The sequence below is a fragment of the Furipterus horrens genome, unplaced genomic scaffold (genome assembly GCF_987537825.1).
Source record: "Furipterus horrens unplaced genomic scaffold, mFurHor1.1.pri manual_scaffold_8, whole genome shotgun sequence".
NCBI classification, from domain to species: Eukaryota; Metazoa; Chordata; class Mammalia; order Chiroptera; family Furipteridae; genus Furipterus; species Furipterus horrens.
Genome location: NW_028327178.1, coordinates 63,378,528 through 63,401,130, shown reverse-complemented (window position 1 = coordinate 63,401,130; position 22,603 = coordinate 63,378,528). Strand labels below are relative to the sequence as shown.

Below are 22,603 nucleotides of genomic sequence, written 5' to 3'. Positions count from 1 at the left end.
TGCACTGGCCTTTCTGGGAGGGAAAGCAAACCACAGTGGGCGTCTGGGCAGAGGGGCTGTATAAAGGACATGCAGGAAGTCCAGAAAGTATGGGCCACAGGGTGGTTTCTGAGCCAAGGGAATAGAGTACCTCACTACTGAATCATGCATGCACTTGGCTCTTTGCTTTCTCCAATGTCAGGAACAAGCTATAAAGGGTTTCTCTTTGCTTTTCAAAAAGCAAGTGGCTACAAACAGCTCTTCTGTAAGTGAGAGAATTTTTTAGTTTATTGTGCATAAAGGTCAGTTAAGCAATGCCAGTCACATGGTAAATGAGACGAAATCTGCCTCTAACTTCAGGCTTAAAGGAATAGTGTGACTTTGAAAGGTTTGCTGCCCCCTGCCCCGCCCCGCAGACTGCCCGTGTGCAGATCTCACCCACTGTGCCCTGACCGGACCCATGCCACTCCCTGCGGTTCAGAACCCTCTGGCTCCTGCTGCCCTCTGAGTCCTTGTTTTTGTTCAAGACAGGGAATTTGGAAAATTTAGATAAGAACCACCATAAACTCTTCCAAAGATAACTGAAAACATTGTACAGTATTTCCTTTTGGTCTTGAAACTCATTTCTTTGTATTTTTATTTCTGCATTATATTGGTTTCCTCCCTGATCTCGTCCTTGTCTCGCCCATGGACATGCCCTGCCCTACATCTACATACACACCCAAAATGGCCAAAGTGCTCATGATAAAAAAAGGAAAACAGCTGCAAAGTCTGAGGAAGGGTGAGCCCACCTGCCAACTTTCCTGTCCCGAAGCGGCCCTGATCCCACTTTGGAGTCTGTCTGTCCACAGTAACAACTGTCCAGCAACTGGACAGAAAGTAGGAAGGAATATAGATGGTCCTTGGACAAAGAATACAGACATGTGAAGTAGTTCAGATGTGTATAAGCCTATTTTAGCCTCAGTAATAAAAAGTGCCCACAAAAACACTAATCTGTTGGTGAGGAGCTGGGAGACAGCCATTCTCACGCACTCTTGGTAAAAAGCAAGGGCCCTCTGAAGGACTCAGCAGTGATTATCAAGGTTATAATTGCACACCTTTGACTAGTAGTTCCTTGTGTAGGAATGTGTCCCACATGTGGGACATCATAGATTGGTATGGCAGCAAAACTTTTAAGTCAGCAGCAGGTGGGAAAGAGCCAAATGACCACAAGATGAACAAAGTAACTACCACTAAAAAGTGTTCTGAGAGTAGGCTGTGATTTATTGAGTACAAGTGAGAGACAGAGGTGTGTGTGGCAGATCCCTGTGGGTATGTGTCTGCAAGTGAAGAAGCGTCTTTGCTTCTGTCTATAGTTGGTTCCTGAACACTAGGAGGCTGAGAAAGGGGCTGGATTCTGGGGCGGGAGTCAGTGAGGCTTGCTGTGTATCCTCTTGTGTCATCTGGATTTTCTACTGTACATAAGCGTTACCTAGTCAGAAATAAAAGTAAGATAATAATTAACATATATACCCCAAGTACTAAGAGTATCGCTTGCTTGGCACAGTACTGCTAGAGGAGAGCTCGGAACCTCTTAGGGTATCACAAGGAGGAGATCACTTGTGCACCATTGACCTCCTTGTATGTGTTTGGGGACCAAGTCAGTAAAGGCCCAGATGCTCCAGTAGTGACCCTGGGCCTGCCTCTTTAGAGAACATGCATTAACACCTATTTTTGTTTCCTTCTCCCTGGCATTTTAGAGGAGGTGACCATCGAGTGGAGCTTTACAAGGTAGGTGAGGATGGCAAAGTCTATGATAGAAAGAGCAGTTTGGTGGGTTGAGCAGTGTCAACACAGTGTATGACTGAGGAAGCAGGGTCCAGATGGTGTTTAACAGGCAGAACAGTGCCCACATGGTCTCTGATGGAGAGAGCACTGCCCTAGTGTTGTTTCCTGTCTGTTCTTTCCAGGTGGCATGAGTGGAAGGGAGTCCCCTAATAATTTTGATTGTTAATCATAGTGGTCCAGCACTGCCTCTGTGGATGACTCCGCCATGGAGTACTTCCTACAATGCTGCCTCCAGGGAGTTTCCACAATTAGGATAAATTGACCTTGTGGATCTTATGCCAGATATTGGCTGATACATAAAAGCTGAAATTGAAATTGAAACTGTTTGTGTGTTACTCATATATAAAATAAATGGAGAGGACAGAGGAGTCAAGGAGCTATACTTTACTCCAAGATTGTGGGCTCAGGAATCAGGCCAGCACAGAAGTTTCTCACCTCCATAGGAGGTGTTAGTTGCATTTAAATCAAATTTTAGGCCCATTGAGTGGAAGCCTAGCCAATCTTCCCAGGTGTAAAGAGGGATGTTGCAGGCAGGCATGTAGACCTTCCCTTCTGCCTGGTCTTCATCTTCATCAGGTGTTTGGGTCTAGGAGCCTGAAATGTGGAGTTGCTACCAGTGTCCGGGGCCACTATGCCTGTCTCCCTCATCCTCTCAGATGGGCATGTGCATTTGCTTCAGGGCAGAAAGGGACATAAGGAGATCTGTGAGAACATTGGTACCATATGGGCACTGCTCTGTTCATCATATACCAGGTAGCCTGCTCTGGGCTGTGGAGCATTTGTTTCCTTGTGTGGATTAGATCAGGTCAGGAAAGAGAATGCTTGGAAAACTGTAGGTCCCGTTTTGAGGTTTCTGTTCATAGAATGGTTTATACCAGGCATGGATGTGGCTCCGGAGAGTGTAGGATCCTCAGGAGGCTGAGAGGTAGAAGGAAGCACTGGGACAGCCTAAGGAGAAAGGAGCAAAGGCAGAGCAGTGACTTGGTGGCTGGCAGTTTCCATGTGACTTTAGGCACACCCTGGCTACCCTGGGGGTCAGGGTATGGGATGAAGAAAGCTGTAAGTAGGGATCTAATGAGAGAAATCACCAAGTCTAGAAGGTTTTTTAATAACAAAAAAGATTCAATAAGAGCTTAAAATCTGAGATATGCTAGGTTGTCAGAGCCCCCATTGTCTGCCCAAGAGGTGGCACCTGTGAGCCCCTGAATGCAGAGGTGCAGGTGTCACTCTGAGCCAAGGAAAAGGGTGCTTTCTCACATTGCAGAGGTGGAGGGCATCAGTGTATCCAGTAGCAGTAGTTGGCAGTGGGTTTTATAAGATCCCACCAGGAATGGGGCAACATGATGGCAAGTCTTTATTATAAAGTTTTTCCTCTGTGCAGAGCATAAAGACAGAAATCAGGATGGGTTTAGTAAGGGGCAGGTTGCCCTCTGTCCAAGATGTGTGGAATTTTTGCCCAGATGTTTATTTTTCACTTTACAGGTGCTGAGTTCCCTTGGTTACCACGTGGTCACCTTTGACTACAGAGGTGAGGGTTCTTTTGAAATTACATCTCCTGGCCCTCCCACTTCCTCCAGTTAGTGTTTGATGTGCAGGCATTACTTTGAGAGGCACAGACACAGCTAGCAGGTTCCTGACCTGTGGTAATTTGTGTTAAGGTAGTGGAGTGGAACAGGCTCCTTAATGAGTGTCTTGTGTGCAGCTGCTAGGGACATCCCTCTTGCTAGGGAGGCACTGATGCTTGGAACCCCAGCTTGTACCCTCTGTGAGCAACTGGAAGATTCTTTTTTTTCTTTATTGGACTCAGACTTTCTCTGCAGCTGGACATCATATATGTTTAATGCTCAGGAGAGCTTGTCTTGTTGAAGTTATAAAAAGAACTGTTAAGAGAGAAGATTCTTATTTTTGCCTCCTCAGTATTTCTTCTTGACTAAATCAGAGGACTTGCCACTGAAGAGATCAAGAACCCACAAGTTGATGTAAGCTAAGAATATTCTACATCAATGAACCAGGAAAATACTTTGTATTAATAGCAGCTGTGTGAGAAGTGTATGCCTCCCTAGTCCTCAACTGAAGAGAGAAAGTGCCTTGGCTGGCTTACCTTGACCTTCTTGGAGGGCATTATTGTCCATATCCTCAAACCAAGGATATGGGTATTTTGTTAGTTTCCTCTTGTTGCTGTAACAAATTACCACAAACTTAATGTCGTAAAATAGCACTATTTTGCAGTTCTGGAGGTTAGAAGTCCAAAATCTTTAGCCTCTGGGCCAAAGTCAAGGTGTTGGCAGGGCTGGTTCATTCAGAAAGTTCTGTGGGAATATTTGGTTTCTTGCTTTCTCTAGCTTCTCGATGCTGCCTTCAGTCCTTGACTGTTGTTGGCCTCTTGCATGTGCATCATTCTGACTTTTGTCTTTCTCTTTCATTTATAAAAACCCTATGATTACTTTTGACACACACCGATAAGCCAGGATACTCTTTCATCTCGAGGTGAGGTAGTTAGCAGCCTCAGTTACTCATACAACCTAATTTCCACTTCTGTTACCAGACTGCTGCCTAGGGGACTGGCCCTACCCTGGCACAGCCTGGGACCTTTCAGGACCTTTCAAGTGTCTGGTGACCTCCAGGTTCTTGACTTGCGCAGGAAAAATGCCAAGACATGGGGCAGGTGAAAATGAGAGCAAGTTTTTTAAAGCTTGGAACAGTGAGGCAAAGGAAAGGCCCATGGAGACAAGATCAGGCCGTAAGCCCGGGATAAGCTGCCACTGCCCAGTGCTCCCCTGGGTGCGGGTCCCATTGGGACCCTTAGAGCTGAGGATAGAAGCTAAGTACACACCTAAGGAAAAGCGGGCACGGGCATGCTCAGATAAGAGAGCGAACTGGCATTCTTTATTTTCTGTAGGCTGGAATTTCAGGGGAGGTCCCAGGGGATGATCTCAACAAAATAGTAATTAGATTGCTGTTGTATTAAAGTGAGCATATAATGGGGCCTGGGTGGTTTTCTGGTTAGTTCCATCTTTGTCTTGAATTAGTCTGCCTCTAATTGTTTGTCTTTTTTAATCTATTTCCTTGACTAAGGTGATTGAAACCACCTTGTCTTGGATATCTTTGGTTAGGAAGGCTGTTCTTGTGATTTGTCAGCTGGCTGTTAATTGCTCAGCTGTTCTGCCATGTGTTCAGCCATTTGTCTCAGTTTCCTCGTTCCACTTAGCAGGGAATTTTCCTAGTTTCTTATTAACCTCCCTCACTTCCACATCACTGAACATATTCACAGGGATAAGAATAAGGATATGAACCTCTTTGGGGGCCATTATGCTACATACAACAGGAATGGTGTTTTCGTGGAGGGCTGTTCCATTGGGTTGAAAGTTCTGGGTTGGGAAAAACTCTGAAATGAGGATCTAAAAAGTGGTTTGCCTATTCATCCTTTTGTCCATGCTAAAAAGTGTTTTCTGTTCCTGCCTTACTCTGTAGTGCTCAGGATAATGAGAAGGGGCAGCCTTTTACCTTCTTCACCTCCCTGTGCTTCTACCAAGAAATGATATCTAGTATAGCATTTCCTCTTAGCAGTTCTTTTGAGTCTTTTCATTTCTAAGCCCTGCGAGAGAGAAAATTCTGCTTCTAAGTGTCTCTTCCTGTCCCTGTCACTCTTGTCTCTGTCTCTCTCTGTCTGACTTTGTCCCTACCTGTCCATGTTTCCCTGCCTTTCATTTGTGCCCTGAGCTTCTTAGTCTGGCCTCGTCTCTCACATGACTTCTTCCCTCATCTGGTGTCTGGGACACCCAGGGGAGGTGGCTTCTTGTGCCCATTTACTCTGTAGGTTTTTGCTTATGCAGCAGAACCTGCTCTTTGAACGTTATGGTACTTTTCGATTATTTAATGATGACTCATTGCTGAGCTAGTGAAAATGACAAGGACACTTGTCCTTTCCTGGAGACTGGGTGGAAGGGCCCTTGGGGAGGACGCAGAGTGGGAGCAGATATCTTTGGCTTTCCTCTGTTAAGCAAACAAGATGCTTAGAGCCCTTGCCTGTCTGGGTCAGAGTTGCCTGAAGCCTGGAATTTCCCCCACCCACACTATTTCCCAGAGCCTTGCTTCCCGACTCCTTTGCCTATTCATAGCTGGGCCTTAAGAGTCTGGATTCGGCTCAGGGGCCCCAGGGCAGGCTGGGCTCTCCTTGGCCTCTTATCCTGGGCCAGCCATCAGCAAGCCCCAGTGTTGGGGAGGTTGATGTCCTGGCAGGACCACTCCATTCTGCACTACTGCTTATCAGGTTTCAGACGAGGGTGTGTGACAGCCTTTGGGTCAAGGGTTGTAACTGGGTGAAGAAGTGGGAGAAGTAGGAGCAGTCTTGTTGGGACAGCCTGAATATGGAGCTGTGAATGGTGACAGTGGTGACTGGTGTTGCTCCTAATGGTCTGGGCCTGTCTGTTAAGAAGGAGGGGATGGACCTTCCCCTCAAGAGGTTCAGTGAACTGGGCTTGACTTCCTTCTCTTCTGCTTTTCTCCCCCAGGATGGGGTGACTCAGTAGGCATACCATCAGAGCGGGGCATGACCTATGATGCACTCCATGTTTTTGACTGGATCAAAGCGAGAAGTGGAGACAACCCCGTGTATATTTGGGGCCACTCTCTAGGCACTGGGTAAGAGTTCCCAGAATGACATGGTTTTAGGGGGAGCAGGTCTTCATAGAGTGACTTTCCAGCCTGGGCTCCCCAAGGGTGCCCTGGTAACCTGCGGATCTGGAGGCAACATTGGTTCCAACAAGCCCTGTCTCTCATCCACATGTGGGGCAGGAGATGAAGTGCCACAAGAGACCACAAGGGTTTGAACTGCTTTTAACTCTTCAACCCAAGAAGTGACATGAGACATCCATGGGTGGTTGTGGGGTTGTGTCCTCCACAGTGAGGACAGGCAGACTCTCCTCAGCCCAAGGTTATGCTCTCAGGGAGACAGAGCAGAGCAGACTAGATGAGGTTCAAGTTCCAAATGTACCCGGGCTTCATATTTCCTGGTTTGGGATTGCGTGTGCTGCCAGCAAACCCCAGTGCCAGGGCTCTGATCACTGCAAACCACAGGCGTTTATAACAATGCGGACACATAGGCAGCCCATACCTGGCTTATCAGAAAACTTGAGAAGGCAACAGTGCCGGGACAGGAAGCACTTTAATATTCTATTTGGAGCTGCCTAAATTGTCTCTGCTGATGTGAGGTCCAGAGTGTTTCTAAAAGGAGCTACTGGTAGAGTGTCCAGAGGCCCAAGACTGGCAGCAGCCTTGCCTTTTCCTGCTGCCCTTCCCTCAAGTGCAGTGGCTGCAACCTCTTTCTCAAGCTGCTGTTCACCTTGCATGCGTGCTGCTATTGGTATGTGTGGTGAAGTGAGCAAAGCATGCTGCAGTTGGGCCAGGGCCTGCAGGCTGGCCGTTGTCTGGGCCAGGGCCTCCTTGTGGGGAAAATAGCCCATGTGCCTTCAGAGATGTGCCCTGTGGGGAGACCAGCAGGCCATCCTGTCATGGCTGTCTGCACAGGAGCTGCCCAGTGTAGTCCTGGGACAGCAAGAGACCCCCAGAACTGTGCAGGTAAACTATATCCTCTCAGATGACAGGGCGGTTGTGATCCCCACTGGCCCTCTGTTCAGCAGCCCTCACTGCAACCAAGTATGAGCTAAGGGGCAGTGCTGTGCAGCCTGAAGGAGACTGTTCCTGGTGAGACTGCAGAACACACCTTGGGGCCATGAAGGGTGGCTGTTATCACCTTCCTTGGCAGAGAGGTCATCCTTGTCAGACGGGTTGGCTGATGACTGGGGAAGTTGGATCCACCCACAGTCCTGGAGCATTTTAGTCCCTGCACCCCTTTCCTACAACCCTACCAATTGTTCCGCAGATCCCATGGCTTCTCTGTTCACTTTCTTGTATTAGTACAGTCTCATGTAAAAAGTTTTTGTCAAAATTCAACTGAACTGTTTTTTTCTCTCTTTAGAGTGGCAACAAATCTAGTGCGGCGCCTCTGTGAGCGAGGTAGGAGTTAATGTGGCATGTGAGCCCTGGTGTGTGGGCATGGGCTCCTCTTGGTTCTGGGGCCCCCTCGGGGCAGGCAGAGCTTTTGGGCACTGGCTGCAATCCAGGACCCTCTGTGACTTCCTGTGAAGTGGTGCTTGTGACCATGCTTAGTGTCCTCGCAGAACCCCTTGAAGATATTGAGGCCTGCACCTGGTCAGATCCTCAGCTGACCTAAGCCTCTGTCCCCCCCATGGATTCTTGGCAGCTGGTGCAGCCTCACCAGTGGCTGGGCTCCAAATAAGCAGCTTCAGCAGATGTGGTTCTCAAGAGCAACCCAAGGCCACCTGAGGGTCTCCTGCATGGGTGCTTCTCTCGTGCCAGTCCTGTGGGAGGGCCTGGGGGATGCTGGCCAGGCTGGCACTCCAGGTTCCACTGTTTTTTTGGGGGGAGGAGGGGATGCCCCTTTCACGGATCCTCCATTGAGCCATGGAGCTTGTGTTTTGTCTGGGCTTCTTGCCTACCTCCCAGTTCCCTGTTTGTTTTACTTATCTAGAGACACCTCCAGAAGCCCTTATATTGGAATCTCCATTCACAAATATCCGTGAAGAAGCCAAGAGCCATCCATTCTCAGTGGCAAGTATAGATCTTATTAAAATTTGACTTATTTCATTATTTAAAATAATTACTAGAAAATAACAACAGTAAGTATGTAATAAAACAGTAATCATAAAAATTATTTAAATATTCTGATGAATACAGGTTTATTAAAAATTAATCCTTGTTTAGTTTTGAGCATTGGCCTGACTCCAGGGCTGCCTAGGAAGTTTATAACTTTGTGGCCAGGTAGAACAGGTTCACAGCTGGGTTGTGTAGGATGGTAGGACCCACCCACAGGAAATATTGCTTCCAAGGGTATGATTTGCCCACCAGGCATTGATGTCCCATGGGTCTCAGCCCAGGCTGGGAGCTATGTCCCCAGGGGTGAGCAGGTAGGTCCCTTGCTCTCCATCCCCACAGACAGTACTCTGCAGCCAGGCTCTCCCAGCTGTATCTTGAGTGACACCTGGCCTAGAAGGGCTCTTCTGTGGCCCTATTCCATTCCATTAGCTCCCTAGGGAGAGCTATGTCAGCCCACCACCTGACCTCACGCTGTTCTGTTGCAGACCAAGAGTTCTCTTTAGTCTTACTTCTTTGATGTTGCTTTTCTCCCAAGTCGTACAAACCCCATTTTTCTTGCAGTGGTGACCCTAATGTCTGTGGGACATATGGTCTCCAGGCTACTTCTCTGAGGTTTGGGAACCCCGTTTGTAGGCAGCCCTTGGGAGTCTGTGGTAAGGGAACAGAGTGACAGTAGCTATGGCTCAGTTAGCTAGGAAACAGGCCTATCCTCTAGTAGGCACTTAGCACCCTCTCTCTGCACCCTTGACCTTGGCCTTCTGTGTGGGTATTTTAACTGACACTTCTACACGTTGTTTCCATGTCTCCTTCAGATATATCGATACTTCCCTGGGTTTGACTGGTTCTTCCTTGATCCCATTACAAGCAGTGGAATTAAATTTGCAAATGATGAAAAGTGAGTATTGTGATAGAATACCTAATATTTTAATTTAGGAAAATACTGAGAGCTCCCAGGATAAGCCTGTTCAGTCATATTAACCAAATAGGATGGAATTCTGAAGACTACAGTTCGTCTTTAACCAACCTATCTTATAGAGGGAAAGTAGGTAGAGAGCTGCATTTGAGAGAAAAAGGGGTATGGAAAGACTACAATTAAAGTATTTTGTGCATATGTTTTTGTTTTTTTTAATCCTCACCGAGGATATTTTCATTAATTTTAGAGAGAGGGGGAGAGGGGGAGAGAGAGAAAGAGAGAGAGAGAGAGAGGACACACATTGATGTGAGAGAAACATCGATTGGTTGCCTCTCATACACACCCTGACCTGGGATGGAACCTGCAACCTAGATTTGTGCCCTCACCAGGAATTGGTGCATGGGACAGTGCTTAAACAAGCTAAGCAGCGTGGCCAGGGCTGCCCATATGGTTTTTCTTTGAAAATAGTTTGGCAAAACGAGAATTCCTGAATAGGTATTAAAGGAGTAATAGTAACTGTTATTCAAAAAAATGACTTCCTCAGTCATTTGATTGATCTTGATTATGAAAAGATGTTGCAGATTTTATTTAAAATATTTCTATTAGGTAAACCAAAAAAGGAAATGTTCTGGTTAATGACTCATTCTTTGAACAGTGTTCATGTTCTGTTGATATTGTCTTTGTGATATCTTTATTTCATGTGTTTTAAATTTTTCAAAAAAGGAAAGGAAGAAGTCCTTATCTAAATATTCGGTTACTATTTAAAAATTCACATTTTGAAACAATGTAGAAAAACAGTATTTTTTCCATCAGTTATATTTTTTGGTTCTAAAAATAAAACAAACTAAAATTTGAGCAAACATAAGCAAAATACCTGCTTGTTTGTAAATGTTGCTGATTTGGAACTTAAATGAGAATACAGTAGTCCCTCTCTGTATCACAGTTCACGTATCGCAGCCTCACTCTATCGCAGGACTTTTAAAAATATTATATTTAATTATTTATCGTGGATTTTTCGCTCTATCGCGGGATTTTGCGGTACTGTATACGTATGTTGTTAAAGTTACATAGGTTTAAGTGTGTAGAATAAATGTAAGGTTCCTACTTTGAGGAAAGGTCTAGAATGTAATACCTGCGGTAAGTGAGGAAGTAGTGTAACTTGAATAAACAACAGCAACGAGTGCTGCCATCGCCCCCAGTTCCTCCTTTGGCCCTCTTCACAAGCTGAATGGTGGCAGCTGTGGGGTCCAGCAGCACCTTACCACCTCATTGGCTAAACCCTCACCCACTAGAATTCAGGAGCCCCCTCTTGGTGGGCAGGTCTGTTGCCAAATAATTGCCAAGATGAAGAACGTGAGCTAGGCCTCTTTCAGAGCAGTTAAAAGGTAAAACAAACTGTACATGGGAAATCTGAAAAGTGGACAGTTCAAAGTTTGACCTGCACACCAGAAACACCCCACCCTAGAAGCAGAATAAGGTCAGAGTGTTTGTGCTTGTATGCCACTAGCAGAAATACAGGCTTCCAGATTGGCTGGGAATCTCTGGGGTGATGAGTCCCTTTTCCCAGATTTTCCTAGGTGCCAGACTTACCCCAACACTGCCCTCATGGAACCCCCCAGATAAGTATGGAATTGGGTGGGATCCTCGTCCACCAGTTCACTGTGAGACCTCAGTGAGGCAGCCAAGAGACACGTTGCCTATTGTATGGTTTGCTGAATGGTTTGGATTGAGTGAACCTATTGAAAATATTTATTTACTGGTAAACATTCAAGAGTGACCTTAAATGTTATTTATACCAAAAATAAATTAGAGGGTATAGGCATTTTTACCAACAGATTCCTAGTACAGTAACATTCATTTGAAGTAAGTTTCTTGGCCCACCTAAAATACTCTGTAAATATTGTTTTGTCACTTTTAAAAAACATGTCTATTGGCAAAAGGAATCATTTTCAATTTTCAGAAAATATTCGAGGGCCAGATTTGGTGAATGAATTGATCTCTAGATTTGATTGACACCTATCACCTAGAATAGATGTTGATAGAAACATCTAAGAAATCAGCTTTTAATTCTGTAGTAAAAAGAAGCTCAGCAGAATTAGAGCTGTTAAGCCATGGTGAAATACTCCCAAAGCCCAGGTCCCTGCCAAGGGTAAGGCCAGCATGTCAGGAGACCCCAGCCATCTCCCTGGGGTCTTAGTCTAGTCCTTTCTCCTCCCCACAGTGTGAAGCACATCTCCTGCTCCCTGCTTATCCTGCATGCTGAGGATGATCCAGTCGTGCCCTTCCAGCTTGGCAGAAAGGTGGGTGTCAGTGCAGCCCCTGGTGCAGGGGACATCTAGCAGGCCCGTGTTCTGGCTGGACTGGACATAGGCAGATGTGCACGATGCACCTGCTGCTGTTGGCAGGATTGGGGTAGGCTCCGGCCAGACAGCCAATACCATCTACAAGAGGAAACATGAAAAGTAAGCAAATGTCTCCCAGGTCCTAGGACAGAATTCTGGCCTGACAGACTTGACTACAGGGAACCGGCTGGGAGAGCTCACCAGTTAAAGGCTGGAGGATAGGATCCCTGGATGACAAGGATCCTCCAGCCCCAGTTCAGGAATCCCAGTCAGTAGTGTTGACACAGAACCTCTCATTTGTTCTCTTGCCTTTGGGATCAGGTAACGTCAGAGAAGTACCATGTTGTTGTGAGAACTCCGCATTTGCTTCTGCCTAATTTTTTTTGCCTTTGCTTCCAGGAAGTAGGATTAGGTTTGTAGGTGAGCATGGGGTGGGATATAGCACCACCCGGCCATAGTGATGATGAGGGGCACAGGCAGCCTAGAGAGAGTGATGCCCGGGCTACTTCCACCTCAGAACAGGCCCGAGGTACAGGTGAGTCTGCCAGCACCAAGTCTCTTCCCTCCAGTGGGTCTGGGTACACAGTCTGGCAGTCCCAGAGGTAGGAGGAGGGAACGGTTGAGCCAGCCTGTTGACTGGCCTTGACCCTGGGCACACAGCACAGTCTGAGGCACCTGATCCATCTCAACCCCTAGGGCTGCTCCAGGCTTAGCCCACCACACCATCCCATAGCATGTGGATCTTTCTGTGGTGCTATAGGTCATTCACCTCACTGCCCCCTAAGGAAGAGGAGGGCGCAGTCTGAGAAACAGTCGTGGGAACAGATAGGATCTTAAATGGCAGGCACCCTGACCCCAGCCATGGCAGGCTGCAGGGCATCAGTGCTGTTTTGGAGGGCATGGGCTGCTTTGCAGAGGCAGCAGCCACTCATGGGCCTCTGTTGAAGGGGAAGCTATCAAGCAGGTCACCCACAGGACCACCATCTCTGGGCGCTGACTCATCTCTCCTTCCACAGCTCTACAACATTGCTGCACCATCTCGAAGCTTCCGAGACTTCAAAGTTCAGTTTGTCCCCTTTCATTCAGACCTCGGCTACAGGCACAAGTACATCTACAAGAGCCCTGAGCTTCCTCGGATACTGAGGTGAGTTGTTTTCTTCTCACCAGGAACATTGTTTTGGGTGACAAATCAGGCCAGACATATAGCAGGCTCATCCACTAAACCTGCCTCAGTGGGGTTCAAGAGTCATCATGATTCAAGAGCCTTGTATTTCCACTGAGAGGGGCTGAGAATGTTATTGCCCCTCTCTCCTGGACTGTTCCCATGATCTTCCTGTGGTATAGGTTATGCAGGCCCACACAGATACCCCACACAGCAGTATGTCCAGCACAGAGATGTCCATGTATAGGAGTCTTCCCCACCCCCCCACCCCCCCCACACACACACTCCCCGACTCTTGTGGGTAAGGCCTTGGTCCCTTTACACATACCTGTCATGTCCTGCCCCTACATACACAGCTCATGGGCATTCTGGCCTGGATCAGCTCCTCAAAATCTTCTTTGTTCACAGCTGCTTCTAGGAGGGAAGCTGTGCTCCTGGCTATGAGTCCACCTTCCTGGGGCTCCTGGGCCTGGGGGTGCTCAAATCAGCCCTCAGCACATTTCATCCCATATGTAATTCTACTTCATACTTTAGCTCTCCTCTGGCTGCCTTGAAAGTTCCAGAGGCAAAGCTACATTTCTTCAGCGCTTTGCCATTATCTGCCACATGGATCTGGGTTGTTGAGAGGGAACAGTGAGCTTTAAAAAGTATGGGTTTGCTCTGAGGTTGTAATTTTTCCCATCAGAAAAGGAATATATTACAGAAAATTTAGATCAAGAGTGTAGCTCTAAAGTTTAGAAGAAATATGAGTAGCTCCTAACCTGGTCTTTCTTTCTGTGTGTCAGGATTTGACTATGCAAGGGCATTGATGCCCTGCTTATTGTCCTCCAGGCTTTTTCTGCTTCTCCTCATACCTGCTGTGTGAGGACTAGGGGGGGTGGGATCTCTGGTTTGGGTTCAAATTGGTTGATGGTTGTTCTCTGATCTAGGGAATTCCTGGGGAAATCCAAACCTGATCTCCAACACTGAGCTCACTGCGTGAAGAAGCATGAAGACCTCTGTCCTCCCTGTTCCTCTGGCCAACCAAGCACCCTGGAGCTCGGGTGCCAGCATCTATGGTGCACCTGGGGAGAGGACTCAGATGCCAGCTAGGGCAAGTAGAAGAGGCCCCAGCAAACTGGTGGCCAGGAGCGTGGATCTTTGTGGAAAATGCGAGTGGCAGGCATGTGACCCTCTCTTCTTGCTGCTGTGCAACCTGAGCTCTTATTGGACAGACAGTGACACAGCAGGCCAGCAACTGACTGGTCAATCCCATACTTCTTTAGCTGGGCATGGAGAATGGGGCAGGCGACATAGAGTCTTGGGACCAAACTGAGCTTTGTAGGACTACCCACGAGAATGTGAGGAGACTTGGGTTCTTCTGTTTCTGCCCAGCACATGCAGAGTGGACTCTAATGGTTCCATCTTCCCCTCCTGCCCTGCATACCCTGTTTGCCTTTTTTGGTGTCAGTGCCTCGCTAGGCAGACCCTACCACTCACAGCAGGGGGAGGTGCCTATGATCTGCATTTCCTCTGCTTTTTGCCCACCTGCCCGCCTATCCTGGCTCTAAACTGAACATTTATTTAATAAAATCCTGGTGGTGGTCTGTGTGTTGCTTTCTCAGTGCCGCCCCTAGCCCCGGGCCACACTCAGCTCCTGGCCTAGTACACTGAGCGGTGACTGTGATGGGGGAGGATGAGGGCCTTTCTTTCCTCTCTCCTTCCAGGGAAGAGTCTTTAGATGTGGCGGATAGCATTTTCCTAAAATACAGGCCTGTGTAGGTGACCCTTTCAACCTCGTGCTTTAACAAGCTTGTTGGATGTGGCCATGTCAGTGGTCAGACATTGGGGTTTTACCACAGACCCTAGATACGTCCCTAACTACTGAAAGGACAGGCTGCAGAAGTGCAGGGACTTGAGTTCTGCCCCTGAGTATCACCTCATTCACTCAACTGGTTGTAGTCCTTGTGTTTGGCTTTCTGTCAAACCAGCTTCTCCCCTCCTCTTGCACCTCTCAGAGAACTGACTTAAGAATAGGGCCTCGCACTGCCCACATAGGGGGCTTTTCTTCCCGTGCTGTTCAGGTATGAGAGTGTGTCTCAGCTCAGAGGGTATAAGCCCACAAGAGACACAGCCTTTCCAGATGGCTGGCTTTTCTCCCCTAGGTCTTAAGTCTCACCTGCCTGCCTATTCTCCAAGGCATTATGGTCACTCAGCATCGTGGGATTGCTAAGTGCCCAGAGGCTTAAGCAGGTCATGCTTCCTCTTTCTGAGGCACCTTACAGCTGCCTGCGGTGATTCTCATGTTTGGGAAATGCATGCTTTTCTTAAACTGGGGTTGACCTGAAGTCAGTGTATGTTTCTGGTGTGAGCACTGCCTGTAAAACACTGCATGTCAGAGCTGGCATACATGGGCCTGGCCCAAGAGCCTCTTTCTTTGTAACTGCTTTGCATTAGAGGCTCTGAGAACCACTAAAACACCATAAGCCTTCCTCAGCTGAACAGCCCTTCATGAGACTAGCATGCTCTTCTAGCTTTGTTACCAAGGCTCAAAGTCAAGTTCTCAGCCCATCTCAGCAAAGGAAGTGGGTGTGATCTGCTCGCATTGTCTGAGGTCTGCCTGTTCTTCCTGGGCTCTTCATCTTGTTTTTTTGTTTTTAATTTTTGTCTATGTGAGCTGCCTCAGATCCTTATTTTTTTTTCAGGTGAATGATATAGGATATATTAAGTAAAAATACAAGCTGTTAAGTGTTTTTATAGGTGTCTGACATACCAACTGAAGATACGGGAGCACAAAAAGGGAGCAGGTAAGCAGGTAGCTGCTGGGCCATTGTCTCAGTCAGGTCCAAAGGGCCCTGATGGCTTCTTAGCTTAGTATCTTGGTCGAAGCAACTAAGCGTAAACTGTGGGGAAGGACCAGACCCTTGGATTACAAAATCAATAAGTGGTCAGGACAAGTCCTTTTTTTAAAAAAAAAAAAAAAAAAAAAAGGAATAGATGGTAATGTGCAAAGCTGTGAACTGCAGTTACATGCGTGTGTCCTGGGAGCTGTAGGACAGGCAATGTGCATTCCCAGGGTGCATCTCACCCCCCCAGAGAAACTCACAGCGCCACTGCCCCAGCAGGAGTCCACTGTGCTATAGGGTCTCACAGTTCTCAGGGTCTTTGGGTAACACTGACCCCCAAGTTCTCGTTTCTCCTGGTTTTTTTTTTTTTTTTCCCTTAAGATTTTATTATTTTCAGAGAAAGAAGGAAGGAAGAGGGAGAAAAACATCAATGTGGAAGGGAAACATCAGTTGGTTCCCTCTCACACGCCCCCAACCTGGCCTACAACTCAGGCTTGTGCCCTGACTGGGAATCAAACTGGCGACATTTTTTTTTTGGTTCACAGGCTGGCACTCAATCCACTGAGCCATGCCAGCCAGGGCCCTCCTGGTTCTTGACTTAACTTGGCAGCTATGCAGTTTTGGGAGAAATATTTCAATATTTTGGTTCCCAGGGCATTCCACCTCCCAGGACCAGGAGTGGGTGGCAGAAGACAGATGCAAAAGAAGCCAATACAATTTATAGCAAAAATGCCAATGCCCTGAGGACAGTTTACCAAGTGACAAGTTTTCACAATTCTCTGAAGAGTTGTCAGTTCAGGCACACACAGCTCTAAGTCTCACAACAGCTGGAATGAACTTTCTGTCTTCAATCCAGAACAATGGGCTGTGATCTAGCCTGGCCCCTCATTGCCCCAGGCTGGTGCAGAATGAAATCCAGAGGCCAGGTCAAGCAAGCATGGGCAGGAAGGTGTAATCAGTTTCTCACACATGAGGCAATTACAGCGAGTGGAGTGGTACAGTGATGGTCACACACAGCCTAAGGGACTGGGCAAGGAGCTTGTTGGGGGTGTGACCACAGACTCTAGGGACTCTTAATGAAGTATCTTCTTGAGCAAGTCCTCCATGACCTAGTGCTGCAAGCAGTCAGGACCCAAGATCAGGGCAGAACCTCTATAGATGGGTGCTTCCACTCAGGGTTACCAACAGCCCACAGTGAAGGACACCACTTGCTCTTGGTTCTCTCCTCTAGGCAGCTGAGATGTTCACCTGTCCTTCCTGGCAACATCCTGCTACCTGGGCAGAGAGGAAAGTGGGCTGCCCTCTACACCCACTCAGTCTTTTCCAGGAGGGAGAAGGAGGCCAGCCTTGTGTGTCAAGCAAGAACTGCACCCTCCAGTACAGGGAAGGTGCCGATCTGCAGGGAGTAGGCATTCGGCCTCGCTCACTAGAGGCAGAAACCCTGCCCCAGGCCCCCACAGCCAAGTGAAAACATCCCAGAATTGCCTTCCCTGACATGAAACTTCAGAAGTACAACTTTTAGTTACTAAAACAAAAAAAGGCTTCAGCCATTTTAATTTCAGTGTGAAGTTAATTTTCCTTTTGAAAATGCAAAACCAAGCTAACTTGGCATTAGCCAGCCTTATCCTAACCAAGGCCTCCTAGATGCAGGGCACAGGTGTCTTCCCCAGTGTCACCATTAGTCATCCTGAGGCCCTATTATCTGGTCAGTCTGGAAACCCTGGGCCAGAGCACCCACAGGGCAGCTGTAAAGATGACTTGGAGCACAGGAATCAGAGCTGAATCGGCGTTTGCCGGCCAGCCCAGGTGCTGCAGAAACATACTTCCCAGGCTTTGCCATGACCACTTGTGCACACCCCAGAATCTATAGAGGTTCAGAAGTTAAAACAGCTCACAGCAAAGTTTGTGTAAGGTCTTGGAGGAGCCCAGCAGGTGGGCTGAAGCTATGGGGCCAACTGGTAAGTGCTTTGAGCTCTGCTTTCCTGCCAGAAACCAGGCAGCATCTCACTTAGCACCTTTCCTTCCTTGTCTGTCCACCCTCCCCCACCCCCCATCCTCCATCCCAAGCCACCAACATGATTCCCATACACTGTCCTGAAATACTGCACTGAAAAAGCAGGGACCACTGGCTGCTAGTATAGTGCTCGGAAAATGACATGAGGTACAGAGTCGACAAAAAACAAAAGCCCACTAGTCCCCACTGCACTACCACCTAGTCCTTGGGAATGTTGGGAAGCAGGATCTGTAGGTCAGAGGGCTCTATGCCCCAGATGTCCCGGGCATATTCCATGATGCTCTGGTCACTGGAGAACTTGCCCGAGCAGGCGATGTTTCTGATGACATTCTTGAACCACTTGGGGTTCTGCAGAGAAAAGGAGATGCTAAGTAATCTCAGGCACAAGAGAGCCCAAGCTTCCAGAACTTTCGGATGTTTCCAAATGAGCTCTTATTTCTTACTCTGGGCAGCCTGATGGAAGAGGAGAAAAGGACAATCAGCTCAATAAAGAGGGGCTCCAACTACCAGAAAAGCTACCCAATGACTAGGTAGAAGGGCCAGGAGCCTGGGAAGGGCCCTCGAAATGCTCCACATTCCACTAGAGCACAACCCACACAAAAAAAAGAAATACTGCCAGGTAAGTATTTGCCACCAGGTGGGTCCAATACCCAGGGAAAATGGCCAGGAGGTATCCTGCCCAGGGGTTCCAAAGCCTGGCAGTTGCCCCCAAACTTCCACCACACCTGGAGTGGCCTCCTTGAAAGGGCCACTTTCCTTGAGGCCAAACATAAGGGAAGCAAAGGTTCCTCCCAAAGCCCTGCCCATCACTCCATTTTCAAGACTCCATCCTGTTCTTTTGCCAAGGGAACATTAGAAGCTGTCAAGTGCAGGCCATGACAGCAGCTTCCTAGGGGCAGGGGACTGAGACTGGCAACAAATCAGTCATACAAATTCCTCAAGCCTCGTCCAAGAACCTACTAAACAGTTTGGGAAAAACCATCTGAACCAAAATTCTGCAGTCATACCATCTCCAGCTTCCTCTCCTACTGCCATCCTCTAAGGGGCGCACAGGTGGGACACTCAGGAAAGCAAGGGAAACCAGCACCTAGAGACACTCTTTCACCTCTCGCAGCTTAGGACTTGGGTCTTTCCATGATAGCCCCCGTGGATTCCCTACAGGCCGCACCAAGGCAAGGGCATCAATCCCATGCATCAGATACATGCTCCACACAGAAACCTGGGATGCAGGCTCTTGTCCTTCACCATCAAGTGGGGAGCTGGCTGTAGTGTCCCTGCATTAGAAATTCTGCTTCTTACAGCTACAAGTCCCTCAGTCTACTAATACTGAAGCTTTTACCTTTCCAAGAAGGCATTCCCCTCCTCATTTTAGACATGCACTGAGCTCTGCACCCACTCCCCAGGGCCCCCTGATTATACCCACATAGGGTGATCAAACTAGGGAACAGCCTATCTCTGTCCGCTCTGCAGGGGAAACATGCCAGATGGACAGCAACTTAAACCCAGGAATCAAAAGACACCAGCGTGGCAGGTGAAAGCAGGATGGCTAAGACAGCCCCTGAGTGGAAGATGATGAAGCACCAGGCCCTGGCCAAGTTGGTCAGTTGGTTTAGAGCATTGTCCCAATATACCAAAGTTGTAGGTCCACTCACCAGTCAGAACACATACAAGAGGCAATTAATGAATGCACAAATAAGTGGAGCAACAAATCTCTTTCTCTCCTCCCCCTCCTCTAAAATAAATAAATAGGTGTATAAACAAAAGCAGCACTGAGCACAGAACAGCCTGAACCCAGGATGCTGCTCAGCTTGCTGAGACCCCAGCCACCCTCTGGGCTACAAGCTGAACTGCAACCTCCCAGGAGTGGTCCAAAATTGCAGGATGCTAATGCACCCTGCAGCTTCCCAACCAGGGCCACCCCTACCAACTCTGAAGAACCTTACCTGGTATAGCTGGTCTACCTGAGCCTGGCATGCCACATGTGCTTCATAATCTTTAAACACCTTGAACCTGAAAAGAGGAGACAGGAGATCAGGGAACTAGCCACTAGGCCACAGCTGTCTGTCCTCACATTCTGGAGCTCATCTGGCCATAGGGGCTGCTCTGTAAGCAACGCTTCTGTCCTGGGGACACTATTCTTGAAAAACCTTATTTTAATCCGATGTTCCTTTTAAAAAATTGGTGTTTATAATGCACCTTCCTGGTGCACATAGGTTAGAGCTGCACAACTGAAAGGTTTCTCTTTCACCTACCAGAAAGAAGGGTATATGGTGGCAGGACACAGGCTCTATGTAGCTGTCTTTCTCAGGTCAAACTGGGCCAAGAATTGATGATGTAGGACAAAAAGTGCAGGATTTATGAATATAGAAATGCATTTCTGTTTATAATTGAACCGGAAGCAATTCATAAAACCGATAGTCTTTCTTTGATCAGACCTTGGCCAGGGCCAAGTTCCCAGTCCCAGTACCTGTGATTACTGGTCTGGTTGAAGCCAGCTGACAGCATTCATCAAAAAGAAACAAAACTAACCCAAAAGCAACTAAAAGTGGAATAAGAGTCAATTCTCAGCATTCACCAGACTCAACTTTTACTAATAGGTTGGAGCAAAGAACTGTCAATGGCACTGCCAACCTGCTCCAAGTTAGTAAGTCTGTGACTGAAGTTGAGTTATAATCGTGTCAACTGCATTATAATAAAACACTTAACTGCATTGCAATTTACGTGACAAGTTAATTCCATTTTAATTACTTTGGGTCACCATGAGCCCATATTTGCTGTAGGGTTACACCCAGCCCCTCCCACCTCCTAGAGGAGTCCTGCCCACACTCCCACTGGGGAAGAAAGGGCTCTGGAATCACTTACTATCAGTCCCGTGTGACATTACCTCCTGCTTATCTCATCTAGATGGCCAGCTGGTGCTGGGGGCCTGAGACTGGACTACGCAGCAGGCAGTTCCCACCACCAAGGCCCCCCCCACAGCACACGAAGCACTACAAGAGGCACTAAAAGCTCTTGCCCTCAGTGTAGTGGAACTTCTCAAGGTTGGTGACCTGAGGATATGTCCGTGGCCATAGTTAGGGGGATATATGTGTGTGTGGGAACAAGCCTCATCAAGGCCAAGTTTCACTCCAGCAACATGCAATTTCAGCCCATCATGAGGACATCTATCTGACCTGTCAGTGGGGAAGAACATAAGGACCAAGGGGAGGACATTCCCACCTGTCCTGGTTCAACAGCATGTTGACGATGTCCTTGAAGCAGTCTGGCTCCTTGGGAGAGAAGAAGCCACTGCTGATGTGGTCCATAGCCTGCCTTAGCTCAGGCAGACAGTTGTAGTACTCTTGGGCATTGTACCTGTGGGGAGATTGGTTGAGTCAGCTACGAGCCCAGTATGTCCAGGTAGCAGCTGCAGGGCAGGCAATGGAAACACCCCTGGCCATGAGGGTTGCTGGACTCTGGAGAAATGGTGCTATGATGCAATCTTCAAATCAATCCCACCTGCTCCTTATATTGTTTACAGAACCATGGTCCCTGAAGATGTACAATGACACACATGGCTCCATTATATTCCCACAGGAGAAGGCTGCTCAAGCATTTGCAACTTTGCATTCCTACCCTACCTCCTGCCCCCACCCTGTAGGACACAATAGGCCTGTGGACATCAGGAAGTCAGAAAGGAAGACATTTGGCAGATATGTACATCCTAGGACACGGGGTGGTGCAGAAAAAGTCCAAATGATGTGGGTAGAAAAAGGCACATGGGGTGTGTACTCTCCAAGTACACAGAAGGATGAAGTTCTGACTTTAGGTTACATTTGGGTTTTTACCCAACTGGTGCCTGAGGCCTCACCATCTCCCCAAAGAGCTTTTAGTCAACACTATCATTTCTTTTTAATTATTGCTCAGAGTTAGGCTGGCATCAGGACTCCACAAAAGTGTCCAAGGTCATGAAAAATGAGAAAAGGCTGAGAAACGTTCACAGAACAGAGGGATGCTGTGGTTGAGATCCTGGAACAGAAAAGGAGAACAGGACATTCATGGGAAAATGGTGAAAGTATTGACTTTAATAAATAACATACCATTATTAGTTAATTTTGACAGTGTTCCATACTACTAATTAGTAATATACAAGTAATAGGTAAAATTGGAAGGATATGTGCAATTCTGTACTGTCTTTCCAACTTTTCAATAACTCTAAAACTATTCCCAGACAGAAAGTCTATTTTATGAAGTTAGGCCAGGGAATCTTGGCAGTGGGCCAGGCTCAAATCTCCAGATCAGTCAAGAGCCCCAAGGGCTCTCCCCACAGAGACCATGGCCTCTACCCTTTTGGAAACACTTGGTCTTGATCCCTCAGACTGAATTGTGAAGAAGCACAGGTCAGCCATCTCCTGCCCAAGCTAGAAGTCAGCAGAGAAGGCCAGGATGCCCACAGTCACATCCCACCACCTGGGTGGGCATTCATCTTAACAAGCAGAGGCCTGGCCAAGAACCCTTCTCAGCCCTCTCTGGGACTCTGGGCAGGGCCTCAGGACAATGCCAAACCCCTGATGGTATGGGGAGGGACACACCCTTTCCAGTCCAGGGCCTCAATGTCTTCCACCTGTAAGCCAAAGATGAAGAGGTTCTCAGATCTGGCTTCCTCAGCCATCTCCATGTTGGCACCGTCCATGGAGCCAATGGTGAGGGCCCCATTGAGCATAAACCTCATGTTGCCCGTACCTGAGATCTCAGTGCCTGTGGTGGAGATCTGCTGTGATAGGTCAGCAGCGGGGATCACTGTAAGGAGGGTAGCACAAGAAGACATGTCAGCCACCAACTACTCAAACATTAGAAATAGTAAAAAACTGAAACCAAGGAAGCCGA

The 22,603-nt window shown here is 47.8% G+C and overlaps 2 protein-coding genes across 2 annotated transcripts in view; one reads left to right on the top strand and one right to left on the bottom strand.

Annotated features, from left to right (window-relative positions):
• ABHD12 (abhydrolase domain containing 12, lysophospholipase) overlaps window positions 1–14,484 on the top strand; it is a 70,942-nt gene extending 56,458 nt beyond the window's left edge. The window contains exons 5-13 of the mRNA XM_090285953.1: window positions 1,719–1,749; window positions 3,289–3,334; window positions 6,318–6,447; window positions 7,784–7,821; window positions 8,357–8,436; window positions 9,294–9,376; window positions 11,616–11,694; window positions 12,753–12,880; window positions 13,828–14,484. Coding sequence (XP_090142079.1) covers window positions 1,719–1,749; window positions 3,289–3,334; window positions 6,318–6,447; window positions 7,784–7,821; window positions 8,357–8,436; window positions 9,294–9,376; window positions 11,616–11,694; window positions 12,753–12,880; window positions 13,828–13,867 — 655 coding nt within the window. The 3' untranslated portion in view covers window positions 13,868–14,484. The remainder of the gene's footprint in view (window positions 1–1,718; window positions 1,750–3,288; window positions 3,335–6,317; window positions 6,448–7,783; window positions 7,822–8,356; window positions 8,437–9,293; window positions 9,377–11,615; window positions 11,695–12,752; window positions 12,881–13,827) is intronic.
• A 3,451-nt stretch (window positions 14,485–17,935) lies between these two features.
• Window positions 17,936–22,603, bottom strand: part of PYGB (glycogen phosphorylase B) — a 90,008-nt gene continuing 85,340 nt past the window's right edge. The window contains 4 exon segments of the mRNA XM_090285016.1: window positions 17,936–18,085; window positions 19,681–19,747; window positions 20,957–21,091; window positions 22,309–22,516. Of these exon segments, the coding sequence (XP_090141142.1) occupies window positions 17,936–18,085; window positions 19,681–19,747; window positions 20,957–21,091; window positions 22,309–22,516 (560 nt within the window).